At 39.9% G+C, this 24,131-nt stretch overlaps 1 protein-coding gene across 1 annotated transcript; it reads right to left on the minus strand.

The window, feature by feature from the left end:
* Positions 1-495: 495 nt before the first annotated feature.
* Positions 496-22,895, minus strand: DHRS9 (dehydrogenase/reductase 9). The gene is made up of 5 exons (XM_079783147.1): positions 22,781-22,895; positions 11,248-11,623; positions 9,839-10,097; positions 6,104-6,267; positions 496-2,611 (listed from the first exon to the last, which is right to left on the minus strand). Exons 2-5 carry the CDS (start codon positions 11,564-11,566, stop codon positions 2,388-2,390), a joined length of 966 nt encoding a protein of 321 aa, XP_079639273.1. The 5' UTR covers positions 11,567-11,623; positions 22,781-22,895; the 3' UTR covers positions 496-2,387.
* Positions 22,896-24,131: the final 1,236 nt, after the last annotated feature.

Below are 24,131 nucleotides of genomic sequence, written 5' to 3' on the forward strand. Positions count from 1 at the left end.
CACTAGCAATGGCAAGATGGAGAGAAGTCTAGGAACGCACACCTCAGACTCCTGTGCAGCGACTTTCTGATGTCCCTTCCACCTCTCTCTCTGGTCTTGTGCTTCTGTTGAGACTTATGCCGTTATACTCCAAACATCCACCTTTTCATTTAGTTTTAAAAGCTTTGAAAGTTGTGGGTGAAAATATTTGGTTTTATTTTGCGGTGCTATCATATTGGGAAGCTTTCATTTAAGTAGAACTTTTCTTTGGTTAGATGAAACTGGGAGTTACCAATTGTAACTACGGGGAGAAATGAGCAAAGAAAGCAGGTCCAGGCAAAACAAAGGATATAACACTATTAGGTAGGCCCCCAAACAGGACTAGACTGGTTGAAATTCAGCAAAGGAGGATCTCTCAGATTCTAAAAGTCTTGGCAGCCCTGGAGCCCTGGAAGGTCAGAGAGCAGCAGGCCAGACATTTTTTTTAAAAATATATTTTATTGTTATTTTACAGAGAGAAAGAGAGAGGGATAGAGAGTTAGAAACATCGATCAGCTGCCTCTTGCACACCCCCTACTGGGGATGTGCCCGCAGCCAAGGTACATGCCCTTGACCGGAATCGAACCTGGGACCCTTGAGTCCGCAGGCCGACGCTCTATCCACTGAGCCAAACCTGTTTCGGCCAGACATTTTTAAAGCAGTAAAATGAAACCAAGGTCTGGGAATTCAAGGTGAGAAGAAGGAGCCACAGCAAACAACATTGATGAACTTCTGTTCCAAGGACAAATTGAGTGAGGGTCGCCTAACCCATAGGTGGTTAATGTAATCAGAAGTTTTCAGAGATAAACAGATGAACTGTCTTTAGGGCCAGGGTCAAGCAGGGGATGACTTCACAGGTAGGTAGTGACAATAGGTTAGCTAACTTTGCCTGAGAATTCTTCTACCTGATCTTGCTGTGTTTTTCTTCATTTTCATGCAAAAATGATGAGTGTATCTTCCTTCAAAATCATGACATATGTATCCAGGTGGGCTGATACCATTGGTAATTTGATTTTTCAAAGTCATAGATATGTTGTACACTTGAAAGGAAGACATTGCCTCATAGGCGGATGTTTCCAGAAGGTAAATGATAATAGACAGAATTACTGATATATTTAAATGGACATGATTTTAAGCTGCAGATTTAAATATTCTCTTCATAATAAGTGGTGTGTGTGTGTGTGTGTGTGTGTGTGTGTGTGTGTGTTAGATAATTTCTCTGGCTCTTTCACTCTATATGATTCTGCAACAAATGTTGAATTCTGACATTTTATGCATTTCTATGTAAATGTTCAGCAAAACTTTGTGAGTGATATGGATATTAGAATCTGGGGAAGCATCCATTTAGAGAACCATTTTTTTTGGATGGTGTGTGGGTCTAGGGCCAATCCAATTTGGAACCATAAATATGAGCAAGGAGCAGAGCTGCTCACAGTATAGCTGTAAAAAGAGTCATTAATTTAGTTCTATATCTTCATGGGGCTTCAGAGACCATTCAAATGCAGATTTCCAACCACCTCAGATATAAATTACATCAGGTATCTTTAGTCTTGTTCTATTTACAATCACCAGAATAAACATACATATTCCCTACATTTTTGTTCTTTTGGAATGGTTGGTTACTCTGTTGTTACCACTTCTCTTCCAGACAGCTGTGTGTGCATCGGCGCTCACGGTGTCCTTGAATGGGCTGTTCATCCTCCCTAGTCCCCTCTAGGATAGGAAGCCTTGCCTTGGAATCTCCCTGCCTCCACTTTTATACCCATTTCTGTTTTTCAGTCCTCTATTCCTTTTCCTTCCCTCCTATTTCCAGTCCTCCCTAGTGTTGTTCACTGCCCTTTAGCTTATACCAGACACATAACACTTCCTAACCCTTCTTCTCCTGCCCCATCAAAGCTTACAGAACGGAGTTCCAGTCCTTCAGAGTCTTATTCTCAGTAAGATAACAGAACACATCTAACCCACTTATGAAAGTAGTCTCCTTATCTCCGAACATTTTGATAAGGGACATATATTAAACATTTAGGAATGGGAGTGGGGAGTATGGGTTAAGCTGTGGTAAATATCATTTTGGATGGGGAAACCTTTTAATTTCTCTTACATCAGACCAAACAGGCAAAGCCTAAATATTGAGGAGGTACCATTCCTGCCCTTCTTTGTGATATGCCATCCCTGCCCTTCTTTTCAAGGAAGGCTTGAGAAGGGACTCTGGGACATCACCAGGGATGGTGGGATCTCTTCATTTATCAAAAGAAGCATGATCTAAATGAGTCCAGGTTGGATTAGGTAAGGAATAAAATTAAAAAGGAGGTATGTCCTTGATATCAGCCAAACTCATAGCCCGCAGCAGACATTTGTGGTTAGCTGAGTCACACTGCCTTGGGATTAGCCAGCTCTACTTTCTGTTTCAACAATAAAAAGTCTTGCAACACTGTTGGCATGTGAGACAGAGGTATCCAGAAAGTCTTGGCATCTTTTCCAGCAGCATAACGGGTCTTAGGGAAGAGACTTGTGAGAGCATGGTCCATGCACTCCACCACCAGGGAGAGGTCCACGTTCACAAAGGATACAGAGCCCTTCAGTTTGTCCATACCTGTAAAAAGAGAAAAAGTGTATTTACTCTTTGGCGAAAGGGGAAAAGGAGTCTGTAAAGGTGAGGGTACAAAGGGGAAGATGCATTAGTGGGAATTTTGAATTTGCCATTATAATCGAGGCCCATTGTAATGGGTTTCTATTTATCAGAAAATAATGCAGCAATGCTTTCTCTAGACTGCTGGCTCTCAAAATTGAGTGGATAGCAGAATTTCCTAGAGGGCTTGCTAAGGCCCAGATTGGTGGGTCCCACCTTCAGCAGGTGTAAGGTGGGGCCCAAGAATTTGCATTTCTATCAAGTTTCCAGGTGATGCTGATGGCACTGGTCCAGAGACCAAACTTGGAGAGGCACTACTTTAAAGCAATGAGGGAAAAAAGCTTCATAAAGTATATGAGGCTCCTGAGCCCAGGGAGTGATGGGTTTGATTTTGGTTTTGTTTTGAGGGAGTACTTTGTTTACAGGAAATGTGGGAATGCATGTGCACTTAAGCATGTGTGTGCGTGCACGCATGTGTCATGTGCCTCCATAATCCAGTGAATAAAGAGAGAATCATCACTCCAAAGCCCTGACTCAGGAAGCTGAAGAGATCCTGCTCCTCAGGTAAGTGAAGTGTTTGAGTAATGAGCTAAGATACTTTTGAAGAGACTGGTGTGTCATCAAGGGATTGGTAATGACTTGGAACATTCCTCCTGTGCTCTTTTTGTTGTTGTTGTTGTTGTTGTTAATCCTCACCCAAGGATATTTTTCCATTGATTTGTAGAAAGAGTGGAAGGGATGGAGAGAAGGAGAGGGGAACATCGATGTGAGAGAGACACATAGATTGGTTGCCTCCCACATGCAACCTGGGCCAGGGATTGAGCCTTCAACTGACCAGAATCAAACCCAGGACCCTTTAGTCTGTGCGTTGATGCTTTATCCATTGAGCCAAACCAGAGAGGGCCTCCTGTGCTCTTAAAACATACCTGAGGTCCTGGCTGGTTTGGCTTAGTGGATGGAGCATCAGCAGAAGGACCGAAGGGTCCCAGGTTCAATTCCGGTCAAGGGCACATGCCCAGGTTGCGAGTTCAGTCGACAGCCAGGCCTGCAGGAGGCAGCCAATCAATGATTCTCTCTCATCATTGATGTTCCTCCCTCTCTCTTCCTTTCTGAAATGATAAAAATATTTTAAAAGAAAAAAAAATACCTGAATTGTGTCTTCTTAAAAGAAATCTATTATTTTAAATCTTCTTTTCAACTTCAGGCCCTAGGTAGCCACAAGTTGATCAAAGAGTCTAAGTGAGGTTACCTAATAAGCCTTAGTGGCTATTTTAAACTCCTATTACTCCAGCCTGGGAAACGAAGAAAGGTGAGCTTAAATTTGTGTTCTACTTCGGAACAGTGAGTCTGGCTGATCTCCAAATCCTGACTTGGAAAACTCTAAAAAGAGCAACCAGTGTAACATTGGGCCCAAAGCCACGTGGTACTTCTGAGACAGGACACTTGAACCAGGGGCTAGTGCAAACATAATTTTGAGATGGAAGTTGGTGATATACTCATAGGCATTTATAAAGTATCAATGTTAGTATCAAGTAGAGAGAACGCTTTTAAAAGAGTGTTTTGTTTCTGAATCTACTTAGAACCTTCAGACTTGGTGAGTGAGGAATAGTATTTAATGGCAGTGGGTTTAAATCTATAGTGACATGTTAGCACTGGGAGGTTTGTCAGACCAGAAGTTATAGTTGATATTTAGGGTGTCCCCCAAAGATGTGTGTGTGTGTGTGTGTATTAACAGCTGATAATTCACTTAATTTTCACTCCTTTTCAGTTTTAACTGATTTGAAATAATGGGTGAAGCCAGACTAAACTTTGAACAAAGAAAATTTATCCTAAAGTGCTGCTAGACATTTTTCTTTATGGGGATACATAAAAGATAAAGTTTATGGTACAAAACTGTCGAAGAATCAAAGCAACAGTCGAAGAATCAAGGGCACATAAATACTGAACAAAATGATTCTTGATGTTTGCCACTCCATTGCTTCGAGTTATCAGTGATGCCTGGATCAGAATGGTCATGAGTATGAAAACAGGCATTGACAAAAAAAATTATTCATTTCTGCAGATTATTTAAAAGTTTGAAAATGAACTGTATGCTAATAAACACTGACTTTATAATAATTAAAAGTGCATATTCATTTTTGGGGACACCCTGTATATGTGTATATGTTTGCATCTCTGTGTGCGTGTGTGTGTATGTGTGTATGTATAGTGGGTGGGGTGGTTGAGGGAGTCAGTCATTCTAAAAACATCCCTAGGTGGATCTGCCTTGGTCTTTGCTCCACCTTGTGAACTACTGGCCTTGAACCTTACCACAGTTGGCTGTCTTACCAAGCCCATTGATGAAGAGGCCAGATTACAGCTTGGAGGAATAGAGTGACATAAAGTTAGGTGGGGCAGGGCCAGGAAGTTGGAGGTGGAGGTGCAATCCTGATACAGGAACTTCGACTAGCTCCTTAATGCCTGTTGACATTATAGTGTGGTGCAAAGTCAGGCTACCTGTGTTCAAATCTAGTACTTCCACTTACAACTCGGCAACTTTGGGCAACTTACTTCTCTGTTTCTATAAAATAAGGTGGTATCTATTTCATACGGATTATTTGGGCATTTTATCTATTTACTTTTTATTTAAGTATTTTAAATGAAAGATCATGTAAAGCTCTTATAGTGGGGACAAGTACACAGTAAATGTTCACTATATGTTAGTCATCATATCTAATCTTTATTATTATTCCTCAATCCCTGACTCAATCTCTGGACTTATTTACTTCTTCTATCTCCACTCCCCATGCATTCCTGTTCCAGAAAGTTTTTTACCCAAATAATTCCTTCCTGTACTTTAGGCTTTATTCAAACCTGACCTGTCCCATAAAGGTTTCTTAGCCAGCATTTTTAAATCTTGGTCTGAATTCCTTGGGCAATTAGAGACCACACCATCTAGCACCCTTCTGGACTATAGGGTTATGTCTAAGATGAAAAGAATTGATTTTCTTCGTGCTGTACAGTCTCATTGTTTTATAGTCTCTTCTGGTTACTTTTTGTTTTTAACTGGATTATAAGCTAGTTAAGGGTCAGAGTCAAAGTCTTTATGTTTTGGAATCTCCATACATCCTGGAACAATGTTGAGTGATTGAATGGTAGCGGAGTTTTGTGTAGAGGTGAAGATCAGGAGTTGTTTTGCCTTGGGTAGGCCATTTCACCTTCCCAAGACTCTGCTTACTATTCCTATAGTGCTTTTGTGGGTTTTTTGAGGGGCAAATGATACACATAATTTATAAAATGCTCAGTATAGAACTTGGCACTTAGTAAATGCTCAGAGGAGCAAGAGATGACACTGGAATTAGTAGGAATACCTGATCCATATTTAAGATCCCTATTACTATGAGAACCTCATTTTTTAATATATGTTTGAATCTCCTGCATACTGCCTAGGACCCTGGGTCCATCCTCAAAACTCACATTTTTCAATGTAACCTTCTCCGTATTGGTGTTTGATATCTGGAGACAGGTCCTTCCAAATGGCAAATTTCTTCTCAGCAGTCTTTACTGGATCTGATAATCCTGTTTTGAATAATCCGGGTTCGATGCAAGAGACGTGCACACCAAAAGCTTTCATGTCCCGCCTGTGTAAAAAAAAACCACACCAAACCATTGATGATGTTTAGTGGAGGTTCATTTGGAAAATGTTTGTGACATTTTCTTGTGAAACTTTTCATGGGATCACAGAATCGGGTGCATTGGAAAGGTGCATCTTGTTCTACCCTCTCAGTTTGCAGATCTGAAGGTCAGGGTGGTGAAGTGAGGGCTGGTTTAGTGACAGAACAGGACAGGGACCTGGGTAGACCCACCCCCAGCCCAGTGTTCCCCCTGAGCCTCCTCTCATTGAATTGACAAGCATTTGGGCTGAGAACAGGTTTCTTTTCAGTACGTAGGGTACTTTATGGTGAAATTGACTGATGACTGGTCTGGCTGGACAAGTTTACCTCCATTCTAGGAACGTGAGGAGACTGCAGCATGAATGAGGATATGCTGAGGAACACAGTATGACTTGACTAACCTGTTCCTTAGGCCACTCAGCAAGCTCTTTCATCATCTCACTGCAGAAAACCTAAACCTATGCATTTACCAGGCAGCAGAGTTTTGGCGAAATCATGGTCCCCGTTTCTTTAAAGCAACCCAGTGTATAGCAAACCATTATGTGAATAATTATTTCCTATATTTAATTTATATTTCTATCAGGAGTATATAAGGAAGTAATTATTCATTTTACAAAAGACTCTATCAACCTTAAGACTTACTAAGAACTTTACCAATAACCTCAAAATGCGATTTAATTGATCTTACATTTTGCTTTCTAGCAACACACCTATTGTTTAGTTTGAAGTATCCTTTACAAAAATGCAAATTAGCTTGATTTTAAATTGTTTGAAGGGTATGTTGCTTGCATTGAAATAAAAAAGATATTTTTCAACCTGATTGTATTTTTCTCGCCTATCTTCCAATCTCTTTTGGGTTTGGAAAGGGACAGTGCTAAAGGGGTATATGGAAAAACTTTCCTCCCCATCCACTCATAAAAATAACATCCTTGAGGGACAAATGGCTTTAAGTCATCCAATGAACCTTACCAGGTGAGTAAAACCAGTAGGAAACCAGTATGTTGCTGAGCAAATACAGCTTTAAAGAGCCCCAACCCTTCCCCAATAGGACAGCTGCCCCCAAGCCCTCCTGGCGCTGCCACTGGCCTGTGGCCTGCATGCACAACACCATTTCCAATAAAGTTCCATCTGAAACATATAAACACTCTCTACTGATTAGTTTCAGGCATAGCACAGCCGCGTTGCAATCCCACAAACCCTTCAGTTGAAATATCTTTTTAAAATTAAGTATGTCTCTAAGTGTACTAACATTTTATTATGACACTGTTGCTGAGAGAGTGGAACCAAAGGGCAACCAAGCAGACTAATGGAGGTCCTCCATGGCCTTGCTACTCAAAGTGTCATCTCTCAACCACGGGTAGCACTTGGGTGCTTGTTATAAAGGCAGAAACCCAGGACCCGCCCCAGACCCACTGAATCAGAAACCTGCATTTTTGAAAAGATCGAGGCGATTCATATGCACATTGACATTGAAGAAGCATTGTTCTGACATTGTCTTGTGTGTTTATTTCCTGGAAGAATCAAACCTGGCAACCTGATCAAATGGCAAAATGGAGTTGCTCTCTCTATTAATCTCTGTAGAATAATCTAACTTTTTATTAGTAAGCTACATCTAGATCCATGGTGTAGATCATAACTCTAACATGTACCTGCAACTAGTTGAATAAATAAATGGTTGAACTGAAGAAAAGACTGTATGTAATTTCATCTTTTCTCTTTCCTATCATAGCACACTCAACTGGATACCTTCCACTTGCTCCACTAGTCCCCTCCACCCCTGTGTCTGCACTCCACGCTGGGAGGCCTGCCTGTATTAACTGTATTTTAGCTTCTGTTTGGTTCAGTCAATTGGGAGCACCAGAGGAAGATCAGAGGAAGCAATGGGAAGAGGTTGGACTAGTTACTACTCCTGTGATGTTGACACTGGTTAATTTTATCCCGCAACTGAAGGTGACCGCCTCTATGCATCCAGGTTTTGGAAACTGCCCTTCCTTCTCCCTTCAGTCTTGTGGGTAGAGATGTTCCGCTGTCATTAATTCCCTGGCTATTACACTACCCTTTGGGATTTCACTACATGACTCCCATGCTTGCCAATAGTCCTTGAAGTAAACTCTGCTCCATTTACCCAGTTTTAATGTGCCTCCATTTCCTACCAGAAACTTGATTGATACAACCTCTTGCAACTTAGGGGCTTTGAACTGAGAGTGACAGCTTCTGGTTCCAAGTAAGATAGATTACTTCCCCCGTCTCTCCCACTGAATGCAGCTACAAAACCTGGACAGAATGCATGGACAGCTATTTAAGAGCTCTAAAATGCAGGTGTTAGTAGGCAAGGGAGGGAAGAAGACCATGTTTTGAAGTGCCACTGAACCACTAGAAAAATACAATAACCCAAATAAAATATTTATTTGTTGGGCTCAATAGCAGAATGGAAATGAAGGAAAGTCAGTGCACTTAAAGATAGATCATTAGAAATATCTGAACAGCAGAGAGAAAAACAATGAAAAAAGTGAAAAGAACGTTAGGAATCTGTGGGACAACCCAAGTTCTAATGTTTGTGTTATAGAGACTTAGAAGGAGAAGAAAGACTGGATTACAAAACAAAAGTTTTAAAAAATTAATAGCTGAAAACTCCCAAAATCTGGCAAAATACATAAACCTACAGATTCAAGAAGCCCAGTAAATCTCAATCATTATAAACCCAAAGAAATCCATGCTTGGGGGCACTGAGGGCATTTATTTTTTAAATTGGTACTTTGTTTTGAGCTCAGGGTTTCTCTGATAACACATAACAAAATGATGTTATAAGCCAACCATGTCAAACTCGTGGCTCGTGGGCCTCATGTGGCCCACAATGAATATTTTTGTGGCCCAGCCAATATAATGGTATGTAAGAAATGTTTTAATAAAAATTTTGTAACTTAATTTTTACAATATCCTGTTATACATAATTATTAATAATGAACTACAATGTTCGCTAATGACTGATTTACTATAATCGTGTTGCATTCATTTCCCTTTTGCGCCTTATGCGCAGGCGCACCATTTCTCTACACTAATACTGGCAGCGAATATTTTAGCAGCCAATGGCCACGTCATTAGTCTTGGACTGACTTGTTTGGTGTGCGCAACAGGAAATATTTCACTTTCGGAGAACAAGAAAAATGGGTTTATTTGCATTACGCTTATTAATTTGTGCAGTTATTCAGTGTCTGGCAAGTTAATGTTCAAGAAAATATTAATTTTTATTAAAATGTTTTATTACTTTGTGTTAATGATTACTCATTTATTTCAGCCCTTTGTATTCAGCATGTCTCTATTGAAAAAAACCTACGTGTTTTTTTTTTTGTTTTTTTTTTTTTGCAGCCCACATAAACTTAAACCTTGTTTACTTGGCCCGTGTTAGCCTTTGAGTTTGACATGCTTGTGATAAGCTATCTATTGGGAATAATTTAAAGCACTAAATAGAATGTCTGGTACATAATAAACATTCAATAAATTTAGCCACTATTATTTCTTAATATAGCATTTGCTTTACCTTAAGCTGTCATTGAAGGCTTCTACTGCATATTTGGATGGTGTATAGCCTCCTCCACCAAATGCAAGACGACCCCCAATGCTGGAGACATTGATGACCCTCCCTCGAGCTTTTTTGACCAAGGGAAGCATATTTAAGGTCACGTCGATGAGTCCGAACAGGTTCACTTCTACGGGTTCCCTGTAGTCCTTCACTGTAAGCCAGTCGGTTGGAGCCAGCACGCCGAGAACACCAGCATTATTGATCAGACCCCAGAGCCCTAGAACAGAGAGGAAGGAAAGGAGATGTGGTAGAGGCATCCTTAATGGAAATATAGCCTCTGCTTTTCACAATGGTGTCATTTCCTCCCCTAGTCATACTCCTGCTTTGAAATACTCTACAGTTTTGGGAAGTGACAGCAGAAAGGGTGGGAGGCTGAACTGAAATAGTTGAACTTCTGTTACTGGAAGCCAGTATCACAGTTATTCTATTTTCTGGTTCTGAATGTCGAATGCTGATACTCAGTGGGACTTCTGCTTTTTAATCTCTGATATAGAGTAAATTGGTCTATTTTTCTACCTTTCTAGATGGCAAGGCCAGAGCATATTGATAAACTGTTTATATGGATGAAGAGCAACATCCATCTACCTCACATTTATTTTTGGTAAAAAAAATCCCATCATTCACTTGGCTTATTTATGTTGGGAAACATTTATTATGTGCAAAGGTGTTTGGAATTCAAGCTTTAAAAATTATGTGGAGTCTATCAAACCATTGGTTTTGAGGAATAGACTCTCAACTATATGATGAAGATGTGATAGAGAAAAACATTTGTGTGTTTTTTCCTTTGTGGACCCATTAAATATCTTCATCCATGAGAATATTTCAAACTTCATTCAAGCCAATAAAAGTCCTCTAGTTCAGAATGCTGCCATCTTAGCAGAATTAGGCCCAGTGGCTCACTACTCTACCATGACTATCAAAGACACCTATACTGAAATTCTGAGGCCATTTTCTACGTTGGCCTTTGAAAATGTATAAGCTCTGGAACCATTTTGCAGTGGGAAGCAGATTTCAGGTATCCAGATGACAATTTGGGGATTATTCCCACATTCTCCTGTAGATTTTAACCCCAAGTTCCTTTTCTGTATATGTGGCTAGAGTAGCATTTCCCTGGAGAAGGCCAGGAAAAGTTCAACGTCCATCTCAGTTCTAAATTCACCAGTGGATCTTAAGCCTGAGGATAACTTGAGCTGTGTTTCTCATGTACACCATTAAAGGCTATCCTAAGATTTCTCCAATCTTCTCCAGTGTATAGAGGGCATTTAAGAGACATTTTCTTGAAAGGCCACTTACTATCCAAGCACATATTACTAGCTTTAATTACTTCGCAACACCCCTTCCATTCTTCCCAGCCCGACGTCATTCACCTTTTTCCCCAACGTGGTCTTTCACCCACTGGGCAGTCCTCTTGACATTCTCTGGGTCGGTCACGTCCAGAAGCACAGTGTGAAGCCTCTCGGAGGTTCCCGCCTTTAACGCTGTTGATCCCGCTTCAGTCAGACAGGCAGCAATCACGCGAAATCCTTTTTTATCAAAAGTCCTGGCCGCCAAGTTTCCAAAGCCCGAGTCACACCCCGTAATGAAAATATACTTATCAGTGATGTCTGCAATCTTTGGTTGTCTTTTACTAGTATAGTTCCATAGAAAACCGCAAAGGACGAGGAGGGCTAACACCCATAAGAACATTGTTTTCCTGTACACACAAGATTACTTCTTTCTTGAACAATAAAATAAGATGTTGTCCTGAGTGTACAAAATTAGAAAGAAAATTCAAATTAGGACCATCAAAGCATCAGACCCAGGATTGATGAACTTGAGGTATTTTAATACATTTGAGTGGATAAATAGTTTTAAAAATAACTCATTTGGTTAGGAAGATGGCCATTTAGGTGCTAAACCACTTCTCTAAAGTAATGCAAAAATTAACCAAGTAATAGTAAGAAAAAGTAAGTGGGGGGGGGGGGGGGAGAGAGAAAGAGAGAGAGAGAGAGAGAGAGAGAGAGAGAGAGAGAGAGAGAGAGAACTCTGAGACAACTCAGTGCAGACAGTGTTGAAGTGCATGGCCACCAATGAGTTCACCGAGAGAGGGTGAGATGAATAGGAAGAGTTGAAAGAGAGATGATGGTCAAGGGCACAAAATCCCAAACCAGAATCAGTAATCCTCAGATTCTGATCTCTCTGGATTCCAGCTTCCTGGGAGAAAAAAGATCACATGTACAGAGGACAAAGCCGAGCCAATTCATACTTTAAAATTGTGAGGCTTTGACCATAGATGCAGGAGACTGACCAGGAAAACTAATTTTTGTCAGGACTGGAGACAACCTCGAGCCTAAAATAAATTAGGCAGAAAGAAGTCTGCATCTGCATTTCCCCTGAGCATAAATCACTTTAAAAATTTTTTTTAAAGAAAATTTTATTATTTCATGAACACTTACTGCAGCAATTCAGAATTCTCACAATTATTTTTAGGTTAAGAATAAATGTTAAAGAAACAGTACTATAAGAATTTTAGTCTTGACCATTTAAATGTATATGCCATTTTGAAAGGTCCACTAAATATTGTACAGGGTTTGGCTATCTATAATAATAAAAGTATAATAGGCTAATTAGACCTAACAGCCAAATGACCTTCCAGATGACCTTCCAGATGAAGCCGGGGCTGCGAGGGCCAAGCCCCTTGCATGAGTTTCATGCATCAGGCCTCTAGAAAAATAATAGTTGTGGATGAGTGAGGCATTGTATCATTGAAAATAAGTATAATAATAATTTGGAAGTGTAATATCAAAACTATCACAGGAAAATATTTCAGACAATCTTAGGATATAAAGTTCCATGTACAATACAGTGTTATTTACAAAGACAGCCAGCCCTATTACTTTTACTGTGGATAATGATGTCTGGGGAAGAGCAAGCCATCTGGTAGGAGGAAATAGATAAGAACTGTAGGGCTTTGCCTACTTGCTTCAGGTCTGTGCATCAAGGCAGTCCAGGCCTCCTACCTCACAGCCATAAGGCAGCCCAAAGGAAGATGATCAGGTCCCACCCCACATAGGAGCAGCCCATGGCCTGTATTGGCTTTCTCTGCTTATGGAAGGAATAGAGGCCACAGAGAACATCCATGTGAGAAAGACCTTATTCCTTCCCCCATGGAGCCTCAGAAAGTTCCCTCACTTTGCCGTAGGTCCACACACACCTTTACCCCGGACCTGGAAACACCCTTAGAATCAAGAGAGGCCTTAAGTACCTCCTAGAGGACAATGGATAGATAGGCCCTGAGTTCAAGTTCAGGCTTCATGGATGCTTCTGAATCATGGCTGCTCATAGACACTGTGTTCAAAAAGTACTGGCAAGGCCAAGGAATTTTATAAATTTTGTTTGGGCTTTTTAATATATATATTAAATATAATAATATTTAATATGATTATATATATATATTCTGGCTTTTCCTTTTTTTAAATTGCTCTTTTTTTCAACTTATAAAAGTGACTTGTGCTCATGGTAAAAAATATTTAGCAAATGCAGAAAAAAAAGAGAAAGTAATGATTATCACATTTGACTCTTAATATTTTGTGGGTTTTTTCCTAGTTTTTTTCCTTTGTATATAAATATTCTCCCCATAATAAAGATCTTAAACACACACAGAGAGATAAAATTAAACATACACACACTTGTGTGCACACATACAGGCTATTTTATTTCTACTGCTTTATAAGGAACATATCGTTTCAGATAAAAGATAACTCAATGTAATATATTTTCTAAACTTCTCAAGGAAATTTTAGGTTCTGCTTTCACTTTTTTCCCCTGACAAAAGATCTACAGCTAAAGAAAGAAAGGATAAAAAAAACTGTCAATTGATAAAAATTAGTCAGAGGTAAATATTAAAATTCTAGAGGCCCAGTGCATGAATTCATGCATGGGTGGGGTCGAGCCAGCCTGGCCAGGGGGAGGGGACATGGGCAGTTGGCCTGCTGGTCGAACTCCTGGTGGAGGGGACAATTTGCATATTATCCTTTTATTATATAGGATATACACTGAGTGGCCAGATTATTATGCGTTCAGAGATCATAATAATCTTGCCACTCAGTGTATATATAGACTAGAGGCCCGATGCACAAAATTCATGCAAGGGGCTTGGCCCTTGCAGCCACGGCTGCCGTGGCCCTCACAGCCTGGGTCCAGACAGTCGTCTGCATGGTCATTCTGCTGTTCGGTCTAATTAGCATATTATCTCTTTATTATATAGGATGGTAGGTTTGCTTCTAGCTGGTTTGGCTCAGTGGATAGAGCATTGGCCTGTGGATTGAAGGGTCCCAGGTTTGATTCCAGTCAAGGGGACGTACCTTGGTTGTAGTGTGTGCCGAAGGCAACCAATCAATGTGTCTCTCTCACAAGGATATTTCTCTCTGTCTCTCCCCTTCCCCTTCACTCTCTCTAAAAATCAATGGAAAAGTCTCCATGGGTAAGGATTAACAACTACAACAAAAAGGTAGGTTTGGGCAAACGAGTTGATTCTTGTGGTATGGCTGTGATTATTTCTAAAGCAGTCCAGTGTTTAGACTACACTGACTTAATAATTTGGTGTCATTTCCCCAAATCTTTCCTGTGTAGGAGTTAACTGATTTGTTGCAAATCACTGTCCACGTAGCAGGATTTCCACTTCTCAAATACATAAATACGTTAAAATGTATAATTTGGGGGTGGGGGTGTAACTAACTTTTATAAAATTACATATGTAGACATTTTAAAGAAATTTTATATTTATAAATTCAACTAGTGTAGTGTTTTGCTTAAGTCTGGCCTTGGTAAATAATTATCGAATAACTAAATACAGTATTGAATATTTCCTGAATGGAATCTGTAGGCTTCATTGCAATTCAAATCCCAAGGAAATTATTTGAAAAAGGCAAATGCTCACACAGGTTAATGTGTCCTGGAGCAGAGAGTGATACTCTTTGTGTTGTCCTGTTTTGCCAGAGAAAAGCATAGGGGAGAAACAATAAAACAATGGCTTACCTTTCTGAAGCCTCCTACTCTGCACATTTACGTTTAACTCTTGATCCTCTCAACAACCTTGTAAGTTAGACAGGGCACATTATTTGCCTCATTTTACAGAAGAACTAATATTCCAATTAATAAGTGTAAAAGGAATGATGGAATTAGAAAACTACCAATTTTTTCAGGCAAGAATATTCAATGGATGCTAAAACTAGTGGGTGAAACTCTGATGAGAAAAAAATAATTATAGAATTTCAAAGAATCTCCCCATAAGATGCATACTAACTTTAAAAAAAGAGTAATAGTAATTTCACAGTGGAGAAATCCAACAGACAACCACCTGAATCAACTTACCTGTAAAAGTGCAGTGTAGAAGGTTTCACAAAGGTAAGCCATTGTTTTACTGTTCCTCCCCTTATGCTTGCCCCTGGCAAAACATGACAACACAGAGTCTCCACTCTCTGCTCTAGGAGATATTAAACCCCATGGGCATTTGCCTTTTTCAAATAATTTCCATGGGATTTGAATTGCAATGAAGCCTACAGATTCCATTCAGGGAAAACAGTCAATATTGGGTTATTCAAAGATTATTTATCAAGGTCACACTTAAGCAAAACACTACACTAGTTGAATTTATAAATATAAAATTTCCTTAAAATCTCTACATATGAAATAAAAATTAATCCTACTGGTTATTGGACATACCAAGGTAATGTGCCTCCTGCTATGGCACACTCTTCAAAACCCTCAAAGTCATGAAGGCAAAGAAAGATAGGAATACAGCTGTATCAGTCTGAGTGTGATCATAAAATGAGAGTCACTATAACAATTATAGAAACAAAGAGTGTAATATGGGAATCAGGGATTACATGATTACAGTGGTTGTGGGGAGTGAAGGCCTGGGAGGATGAAGCTGAGAGATCAGGAAGTGATCTCTTTAGTGACATCTTTAGTGATGTCAGCCTGAAGCCCTGGAGCATGGAGAAGCTGCAGCTTGTAGGGAAGTTGAGAAACTGCTACCACCATGACCTTGATGCAAGAGCTCATAAAGCGGCCTGCAAAGCCACCGTGTCCTAACATGGCAACTTCTTAAGAGCATGGTTTCCACTTCACTTCCTTTATTCTGATCTCTAATAATGACCTTTGTATTATTATCTTTTTTAAAAAAGAAAGACTTAGAACTGTTCCAGATGCCACACTGGGAAGGACGCAGAGCACGTATATGCATAACCAGCAGCTAACCATGCACAGACATATCTTTCAGTTCTACTTAATGCATACCTGTACTCTTCAAAAACATCAAAGTCCTGAAGGAGAACAAAGACTGAGGACTGTTCTAGATAAATGAAGACTAAAGAGATGTGATAACCCAATACAACATGTGATCCTGGACCAGAAAATCTTTTTTTTTCTTTCACCAAAAAGAACATTATTAGGTCAACTAGTGAAATTTGAGTGAGATCTCTAGATCTGATAAATAATATTGCATTAATATTAGTTTTTCAATTTTGATGTTTTACTATGATTATTTTGAAAGTGTCCTGCTTTTTAGGAAATACACACTGAAATATCTGAAGATTAAATAGCACCGTATCTTCAACTTACACTCAAGCAATTTAGAAAATAATAAGAATATGTACACAAATAAACAAACATATAAAACACATATATATGTACATAAAGAAAGAATGAGAATAAAATGTGATTAAATGTTAATATTTAGAAAATCTAGGTAGAACTTTTCATAAGTTCTAAATTATTTCAAAATAAAAGGTTGAAAATTTGGCAAGGGAAAATAAAACATTTTTCTAAGAAAAGGCTTCATTGAATTGCTTTGTGTCTCATGCAAAAAATAGGTAAGAACTCTAGGACTTCAGTATCTAGTGACTTTGTGCACCAAGTTTTCTGCCTTCTACTTTCTGGTAAGTCCACCTCCACACCTTCTGGAGAAAAATAAAAACTCAAACCAAAGCAGTCAGCCTCTCCCCTCCCCTCCCCTCCGCTCCCTTCCCCTGCCTTCTTTTCTTTTCCCTCCCTTTCCCTTCTCATCCTTCCCATCTCCCTCTCAACCTATTCCTTACCTAACCAAACCCATTTTTATCTGGTAACAAGAAGACAGAGAGGAACTTTTTAGTTGTTAAAAAGGGGCTCATATTAAATTGTGTTGTCAGGCCCTGGTCAGGTAGCTCAGTTGGTTATAATGTTGTTTCAATATGCCAAGGTTGTGGGTTTAATCCCCAGTTAGGGTACACAAAAAAAGAAACCAATGAATACATAAATGAGTGGAAAACAAGTTGATCCCTCTCTCTCTCTCTCTCTCTCTCTCTCTCCCTTTCTTTCTTTCTCTCTCTCTCTCTCTCTCTCTCTCTCTCTCTCTCTCTCTCATCCATCAATCAATAAGAAAAAGGAAAAAGAAGTTGCGCTGTCTCTATGAGGTTCACCTCTGGGCAAAGGGTCATTTCTGATGCTAGTGTCCCAGCCTGCAGCCTGCATTCTGCATCCAAGGGACTGACTACCAACTTGACCTAGAGTTTTGCAAAGCCTGTCCTTAACTCAAATACTATTGTTCAAACATACTGGTTCTTTCTCAGTCCCTAAGGTTCACATTCCTCTAGGTCATTGGACCAAGTCAGCCAAAAACTAACTTTGACCTCTAATAGGATTTTAGCCACGATGCCACCTCTGAGCAGCAGCCCTCGGTCAGAGTCATTGGGAACATGACCTGTACACAGAAGCCAATTGGTGGCCCATTGGTTCATTGACCACCAAGAAGTAAATGAGTAACAGTGACTAACAGGGCCGCTTCAACCATACCCTGCTCCACATGGCTCCCTGATTCCAGCAATTCAGAGACTCAGGACACTAACCTGAGTTGCTTGGGTTGTTTGCTTATTTTTCTACCTTCCAATTTCTCTCACAGAAAACTGCTTAATAGAGGTACAAATCTCTTGGTTCAAGGGAATAAGCCCCTCGGTCTGTAACAGTTCTCTTAGCACCCAGTGGCTGTGAGCCTAGGTGCTGGGCAAGTTTGGGAATAAAGTAAGAGCAAGCAGATCTGCAGCCCTAGGCCGCAGCGCCTGAGGACAGGTGCAGTACTAAATGTGCATCCTCTGATGAACTGGCCATGGAGATTTTTTTTCTTAAGCCAAAATAAACACTAGCCACTTCACTAGTAAAAATCTGGGCAGCAAGGACTGGCACCATGCAGGCACATGCAACACACACACACACACACACACACACACACACACACACACACACACACACGTGCAGGTTAGCTCAGGCCTCAGAATCTGACCAGCAGAAGTTCAGTCCCAGTTGCTCTATCATCAGAAGGTCTTCGGGCAAATTATCATTTCTCAGACTCTACTTTCCTATCTATAAATAGAGATAATAGCTACCTTGGAGAGTGCCTGGTAAAATAAGATGACTAAATGCCTGCTACACAGGAAGGCCTTTATGGTGATGTCAGGATCAGTGGCTTTCACTGTGTGAAGGGTCTGCTCCATGCACTGCTCATATCTAGGCACAGGTTTCTCAACCTCAACACGTTGGATATTTTGGCCTAGAAATTACTTGTCTTGTATTTTGCAGGATGTTTACTAGTAGCAGCACCTTCAGCCTCTACCCATTCGATGCCAGTAGCCCCCTCTCCCTAGTTGTGACAACCAAAAATATCTTTAGACATTGCCATGTGCCCTGGGGGTCAAAATCACCCCAAGTTGAGAACCACTGGTCTAAAGCTTCCTCACCTTGGGGGTCCAGAACTTCACAGCATCCAGAACTACTTTTCTGCAAACTCAGTCATTAATTCCTTGGTAATGCCATATTGATGAGAGTTGTTTTTTTTTTTTAAATGGTCTTACAGAAAAGTTTTGATACTTATAAATGATACTCATATCCTGCTGCTGTAAGTATTAATTTCTAGGATTAAAATAAAAGCCTTTTTGCCATCAGAAGGATAGGAAGCAGTGAACAAAACCAAATTAGCACAGGACACTATTTATGAATTTAGAAATTACTAAATTAGTACTCGCTGCATTTGTGAAGCCTACATTCTGGCTGAAGCTTTTGAGTTTGGGCCACTATACACTCCTCTGAGGGTGCCCTGCAGATGGGTGGCCTGTTGACGCTACAGAGGTCAGAATATGCTCCTAGACAACCCATGGTCCTTGGGCTTTACAGGTGTCTGCATCAGATAGGAATGATAGAAATGGCTATAATTTATAGAAAGCTTACCATGTTCTAGGCCCTCTGCTACGATCTATAAATATTTATCTCATTTAAACCTTATAATAAAATTATCTCTGTTTTATAGATGGGGAAACAAATTCAGAAATGCAGGTTAATTGCCTTAAGATACAGTTGTAGTGCTGTTTCTGGAACTGATCTCTAGGCCATTCTACTCCACCATCACGCTTTCATCCTCTGCTCCGCTGCCCCCTGGATTCCCAACTCTGGAAGTCTGGCTGTGTGTACACTCTTCTACATGGCCAGTGCCTTTTGTGATACTTGCATTAACTAAATACATGCTGTGGAAGGAAAGAGAGGAAGAAAAGAAAGAAGTTTCCACTCTTTCTATCGCTGATTAATCCAATTAGTGATGATTGGATTAATCTTTGAGCCCTCCCAATGATCAGGGAATAATTCATAATAATAGTCACACTTCCAATTAGATAACTTCAAAATTTTTTGAAACGTGTTCAAGTAATATTTATGTCATTTAATTGTCAAACTAGCTCTGTGAGCCGAGTAGGGTACGTATCATAGGTAAGGTTATTTGCCAGAGAATGGCTAGAACGGAAGCTTCCTTCTCTGAACTAAACTGTAAAATGAGAAGGGAGAACTACAAAGAGATGGACACATTATTAGTCAACAGGAAGAATGAAGATACTTTATCAAAATTCTCTACCATGCCACAAAGATGCAAAAGGAACAGAGAAAGGAGAAGTAATTTTCTCTTTCATTGGCCAGGCAAAGTGCTTAAGGGTAACCACCTGACGGCAGCTACAGGAAAATATTGCAACTTGATTGCTGTCCGTGCTCACTTCTGCTTCTTCTAACTTTCTCTTTCTGGCTTTCTTTTCCTAGCAGAACATCTAAAATAAGATCTTTTGCTATTACTTCCTTTATTCATCTTCCTCTGCCCTTTAAAAATAAATGACACACACAAGAATGGAAAATAATGTCTCAATGGCATTATAAAGTATACTTTTTATACGGAACATTGAATTCTTTCTACACCACTTGATTTTATTTCCACATAGCTCCACAGAGGACTTTGTTTTAGAAAGCAGTACTAAAACTGTCAACACTGATAGGAATTTATAGCATCTTTATTTACCTTTAATTTATTGTAATCGGGCCTAACTTGAATCAACAATTAAGTTATTTACCTACATTTAATAGAGAGCATTTAGCAATAGCTTTCTAAAATACTCTCTTCTTGAGGTTTTCTTGCACAGGCTTTCTTAATACTGACAGCAGTCTAGACATGTCAGTCTCTTGAACATTTAAATATTGTAAACCTGGTTAACTTACACTGGAATTCATTTTTGGGTTGACCTTTTCATTGAAGTAAGAAATTCTGTGTTTTTTTTAAAAATCCAAGTAACCTTTCACAGATTTCTGATGTATTTTTTATTTAATAATAATAATAAAACACATTTGGGCCAAATGACACAACTAAATGACTAATGAATTATGTTTCTGTGGGGAAAAAATGTTCAAGTTAGGCACCAGAAGTCTAAATAGAAATTTAAGATGGAGCCAAGGGGTTCTACATGGAATATGCTTACATTAAGCAACAAATGCTCCTTTGAGGATCTATTAAAATAACAGGAACAATGATGATGATGCTACTTATGATGGCGTTGATCCCTCACTCAATGGGATGAAGAAGCTCCTGCACCCAGTCCATTTCCCTTGCATCCTGCTTCCTGCAGGAGAGAGGGGCTCGGGGTACCCTGAGTGCCCTTTGTGTAGGGGTTGGGGTGGGGGGACAGCGAGGCATGGAGAGGTAGTTCTTCCTCTGCAGACTCATTCAGTCTCGGCGCAGAGGTGTGCCAGCCGCTCTCAATGTAGAAGACTTGGTGGATTTATGCTTAATATTTTTAGTTCTAAGGATAAAAGTATCTCTGATTTTCTTTTGCCTCCTCTCAAAACTCTTATATTCACCATAACACCCATAATTATTAATTAATTATTCCCAGTCCCTCCTAGTCTTATTACTTTGTCAGTATGCCTCCTGACAGTACCGGCAGGTTAAGAATTATTGTCTTTCTAATAGCACATGATCTCACTCATCTAGGGGAAATAATGAACAACATAGACTAATGAACAAGAACAGACCCAGAAACAAGGAGGCATGGATCAGACTGTCGGACCTCAGAGGGAGGGTAGGGAAGGGTGGGGTAAAGGGGAGAGATCAACCAAAGGACTTGTGTGCAAGCATATGAGCCTAACCAGTGGTTAAGGACAACAGGGGGTGGGGGCATGCGTGGGGAGGGGTGTGGGATGGGAATGGGGGGATGAGGACAAATATGTGATACCTTAATCAATAAATAAATTAATTAAAAAAAAGACAAGGTTAAATAAAAAAAAAGAATTATTGTCAAAGCCATGGTTCCTTTACTTATGGTCACTAAATAAAAACTGCTAACTGGAAGAGATTATATATTGTAAATATTGTACTTGATAGTCAAAGAAAGCTTAGAATATAGAGAGAATGCTATAGATAGATGCAGAAAGTGTGTTCAAGTATTCAATATATTTTTTTCAATCATAGTTATCTTCAAGCAGAAGAAAAGATCTGAGTTTTTAAAGATGATATCTTAGGAAAGTGGAATTTGTTGTAAGAGTTTTAAGGCCAATTTCCGTTTTCCCCATTTGAAATGTATGTAATAATAATTTTTTCTTACATCTGAACATTGAGGTTTGTTCTAAAAATTGGGCACAGTTTTCAAATCTCAAAAATACAATGCAAAGATGATATAACATTTCGATTTCATTTTATGCAACAATTAGCCAAGGATATTTTTAGAGCACTTAATATATGCCAAAGGATATTAAGATAAACATAGTTCTTATCCTTGAGCAAATAGTATAGCAGGACATTTCAGAGCCATTTGTACAACCCCAAACTGATTTTTAATTTCAATGTGTTTTATTTAAACTCTTTCCCCAACTTCGAAAATCAGCCCATGGAGAGAAAGCATCACAGCACTGTTTGAATCAGAAAGCCTTAAACAAGGGCTGCCAGGATTAAATAGCAACAAAACCACTAACCCAACTTTCTCCTTTAAAAGAAGTCCAAGTGAAAACATCAACCACGGCATCCTATAAAAATGAAGAGTAAAATCTGAAGCAGGTTTATTGCTGTCAGCTGGAGATCCGGGAGTCCAGTGTGCACTGGGAGGAATCTCCCTGTCCTGCTGACCCAGCAGGCATTCGCACCAGTTTAGTGTGTGTGTGCACATTCGTCTACATGGACGTCTGATAACACTGGTGAAGCAGATAGATACACATCAGCCCTGCAGCCCTGTTGTTCCAGTAAGAAACTCAACTAAGATTCCTATTTTTTTGGGGAGCCCCTCCTCACTGCAGTTTCACAGATGGTACTGAATAGTCCCTGAGAAAATAACTAGACATAAATTTAATTGTAACTCTAGGGAACTAAAGAACATTCAAGGAGAGACTGCGGAGCTCAAGGCTAGGTCCTAGGTGACACTGAGATCACTTCTGTTGTGAGATGGACCTAGTACAACATGTTAATTCTTTTCTTTTTATAGCAACAGTTAACCACAACATGACAGACAACTTGATTAATTCTGTAATCAAAGACAGTTTGAAGATTGACATGAGCAACGAAGGAATAAATGACAAAGCTGAGCCATGTGTTACCTTTTTAAAGATGACCTGGGAGTGGACGCTGCTGTGGACTTGCTGGGCTGATTGCGATCTGCCGTCTGTGCTGGGGAAGGAAGCGTTGTGTCACTCTGGCCGGGCTGATCCTCTGGAAGTGCAGGTGCTCTGAGTACCTACATGTGTAAGGAAGCGTCAGGCACCCTCCTCACTCTGTGAGTCACCCTCGTTGTGACACTTGATGATGACTAAGTCTTTCTTCTATCGATGAAGTAAGCCAAGAAGCTGTGGGTCATGTGTTTCCAAAAGACAGTATCTTTAGCAAATTAACTTTAGCAACTTTCAGAAGGGACTTAAAAATGACCAATAACATTCCTTTAACTGTGAGGACAATTTCTTGGCCAAATTCAGCAGCTGAAATACTATATCATTAAAGCATTTTGTAAACTGCCTGGCACCAGGCTTGCATTGTGATTATTGTTCATGATCTCTAGGTTGTTTGTTGTCTGTCTTTCTTTCTTTCTTTCTTTCTTTCTTTCTTTCTTTCTTTCTTTCTTTCTTTCTTTCTTTCTTTCTTTCTTTCTTTCTTTCTTCCTTCCTTCCTTCCTTCCTTCCTTCCTTCCTTCCTTCCTTCCTTCCTTCCTTCCTTCCTTCCTTCCTTCCTTCCTTTCTTTCTTTCATTACTGTGCCTTTATTGATTTAGTACCCTTTCGGTCCTAGGAGAGTTGGTAGGGGAAATGAGTCTCTGATTATTATTTTTTACCACTTTTATTAAAACCATTGGTGATGCCGAAACCGGTTTGGCTCAGTGGATAGAGCGTCGGTCTGCGGACTGAAAGGTCCCAGGTTCGATTCCGGGCAAGGGCATGTACCTTGGTTGCGGGCACATCCCTGGTGGGGGGTGTGCAGGAGGCAGCTGGTCGATGTTTCTCTCTCATCGATGTTTCTAGCTCTCTGTCCCTCTCCTTTCCTCTCTGTAAAATATCAATAAAATATATATAAAACCATTGGTGAGCAAGGAGACCAAAACAATTTAAGGAAACGAGGCTTTGCATTTATTTTGAGTCTTACTTTATGAGTGTTTTAAAGTATGACAGGAAGATCTTACTGAAGTGGTCACGGGAACTGAGATCACTGAGAATAGGAAAGGATGCCCCTCCCTCCCCAGAGCTGATCTGTTTCAGAGTGCATTATAATTGACCAGGCATATCCTGAAAAGTATTGAGGCTACAGGAGATGAGGGGGGAAGACATGCTGCTAATATGCGCCACCCCTCCAGCCTTGCACCTTCTCCTTAGGCATGCAGGCTGATGGATGGGTATAAACTCTACTGAAACTGCTTAGTTTCAGTTTCCTAATATACCAGTTTATGGTTATACATCTCACATTC

The sequence above is a fragment of the Cnephaeus nilssonii genome (assembly GCF_951640355.1).
Source record: "Cnephaeus nilssonii genome assembly, chromosome: 10".
Classification (NCBI taxonomy): Eukaryota; Metazoa; Chordata; class Mammalia; order Chiroptera; family Vespertilionidae; genus Cnephaeus; species Cnephaeus nilssonii.

Bases quoted from the DNA above. Each gene is read 5' to 3' on its own strand.
- DHRS9 (XM_079783147.1), bottom strand. From the start codon at position 11,566: ATGTTCTTATGGGTGTTAGCCCTCCTCGTCCTTTGCGGTTTTCTATGG. The intron at 6,268-9,838 runs GTAAAGCAAATG...TTTTTTACACAG, and splicing joins GCCTTCAATGACAGCTTAAG to GCGGGACATGAAAGCTTTTG. The intron at 2,612-6,103 runs GTGAGTTTTGAG...CTCTTTTTACAG, and splicing joins AGAAGGTTACATTGAAAAAT to GTATGGACAAACTGAAGGGC.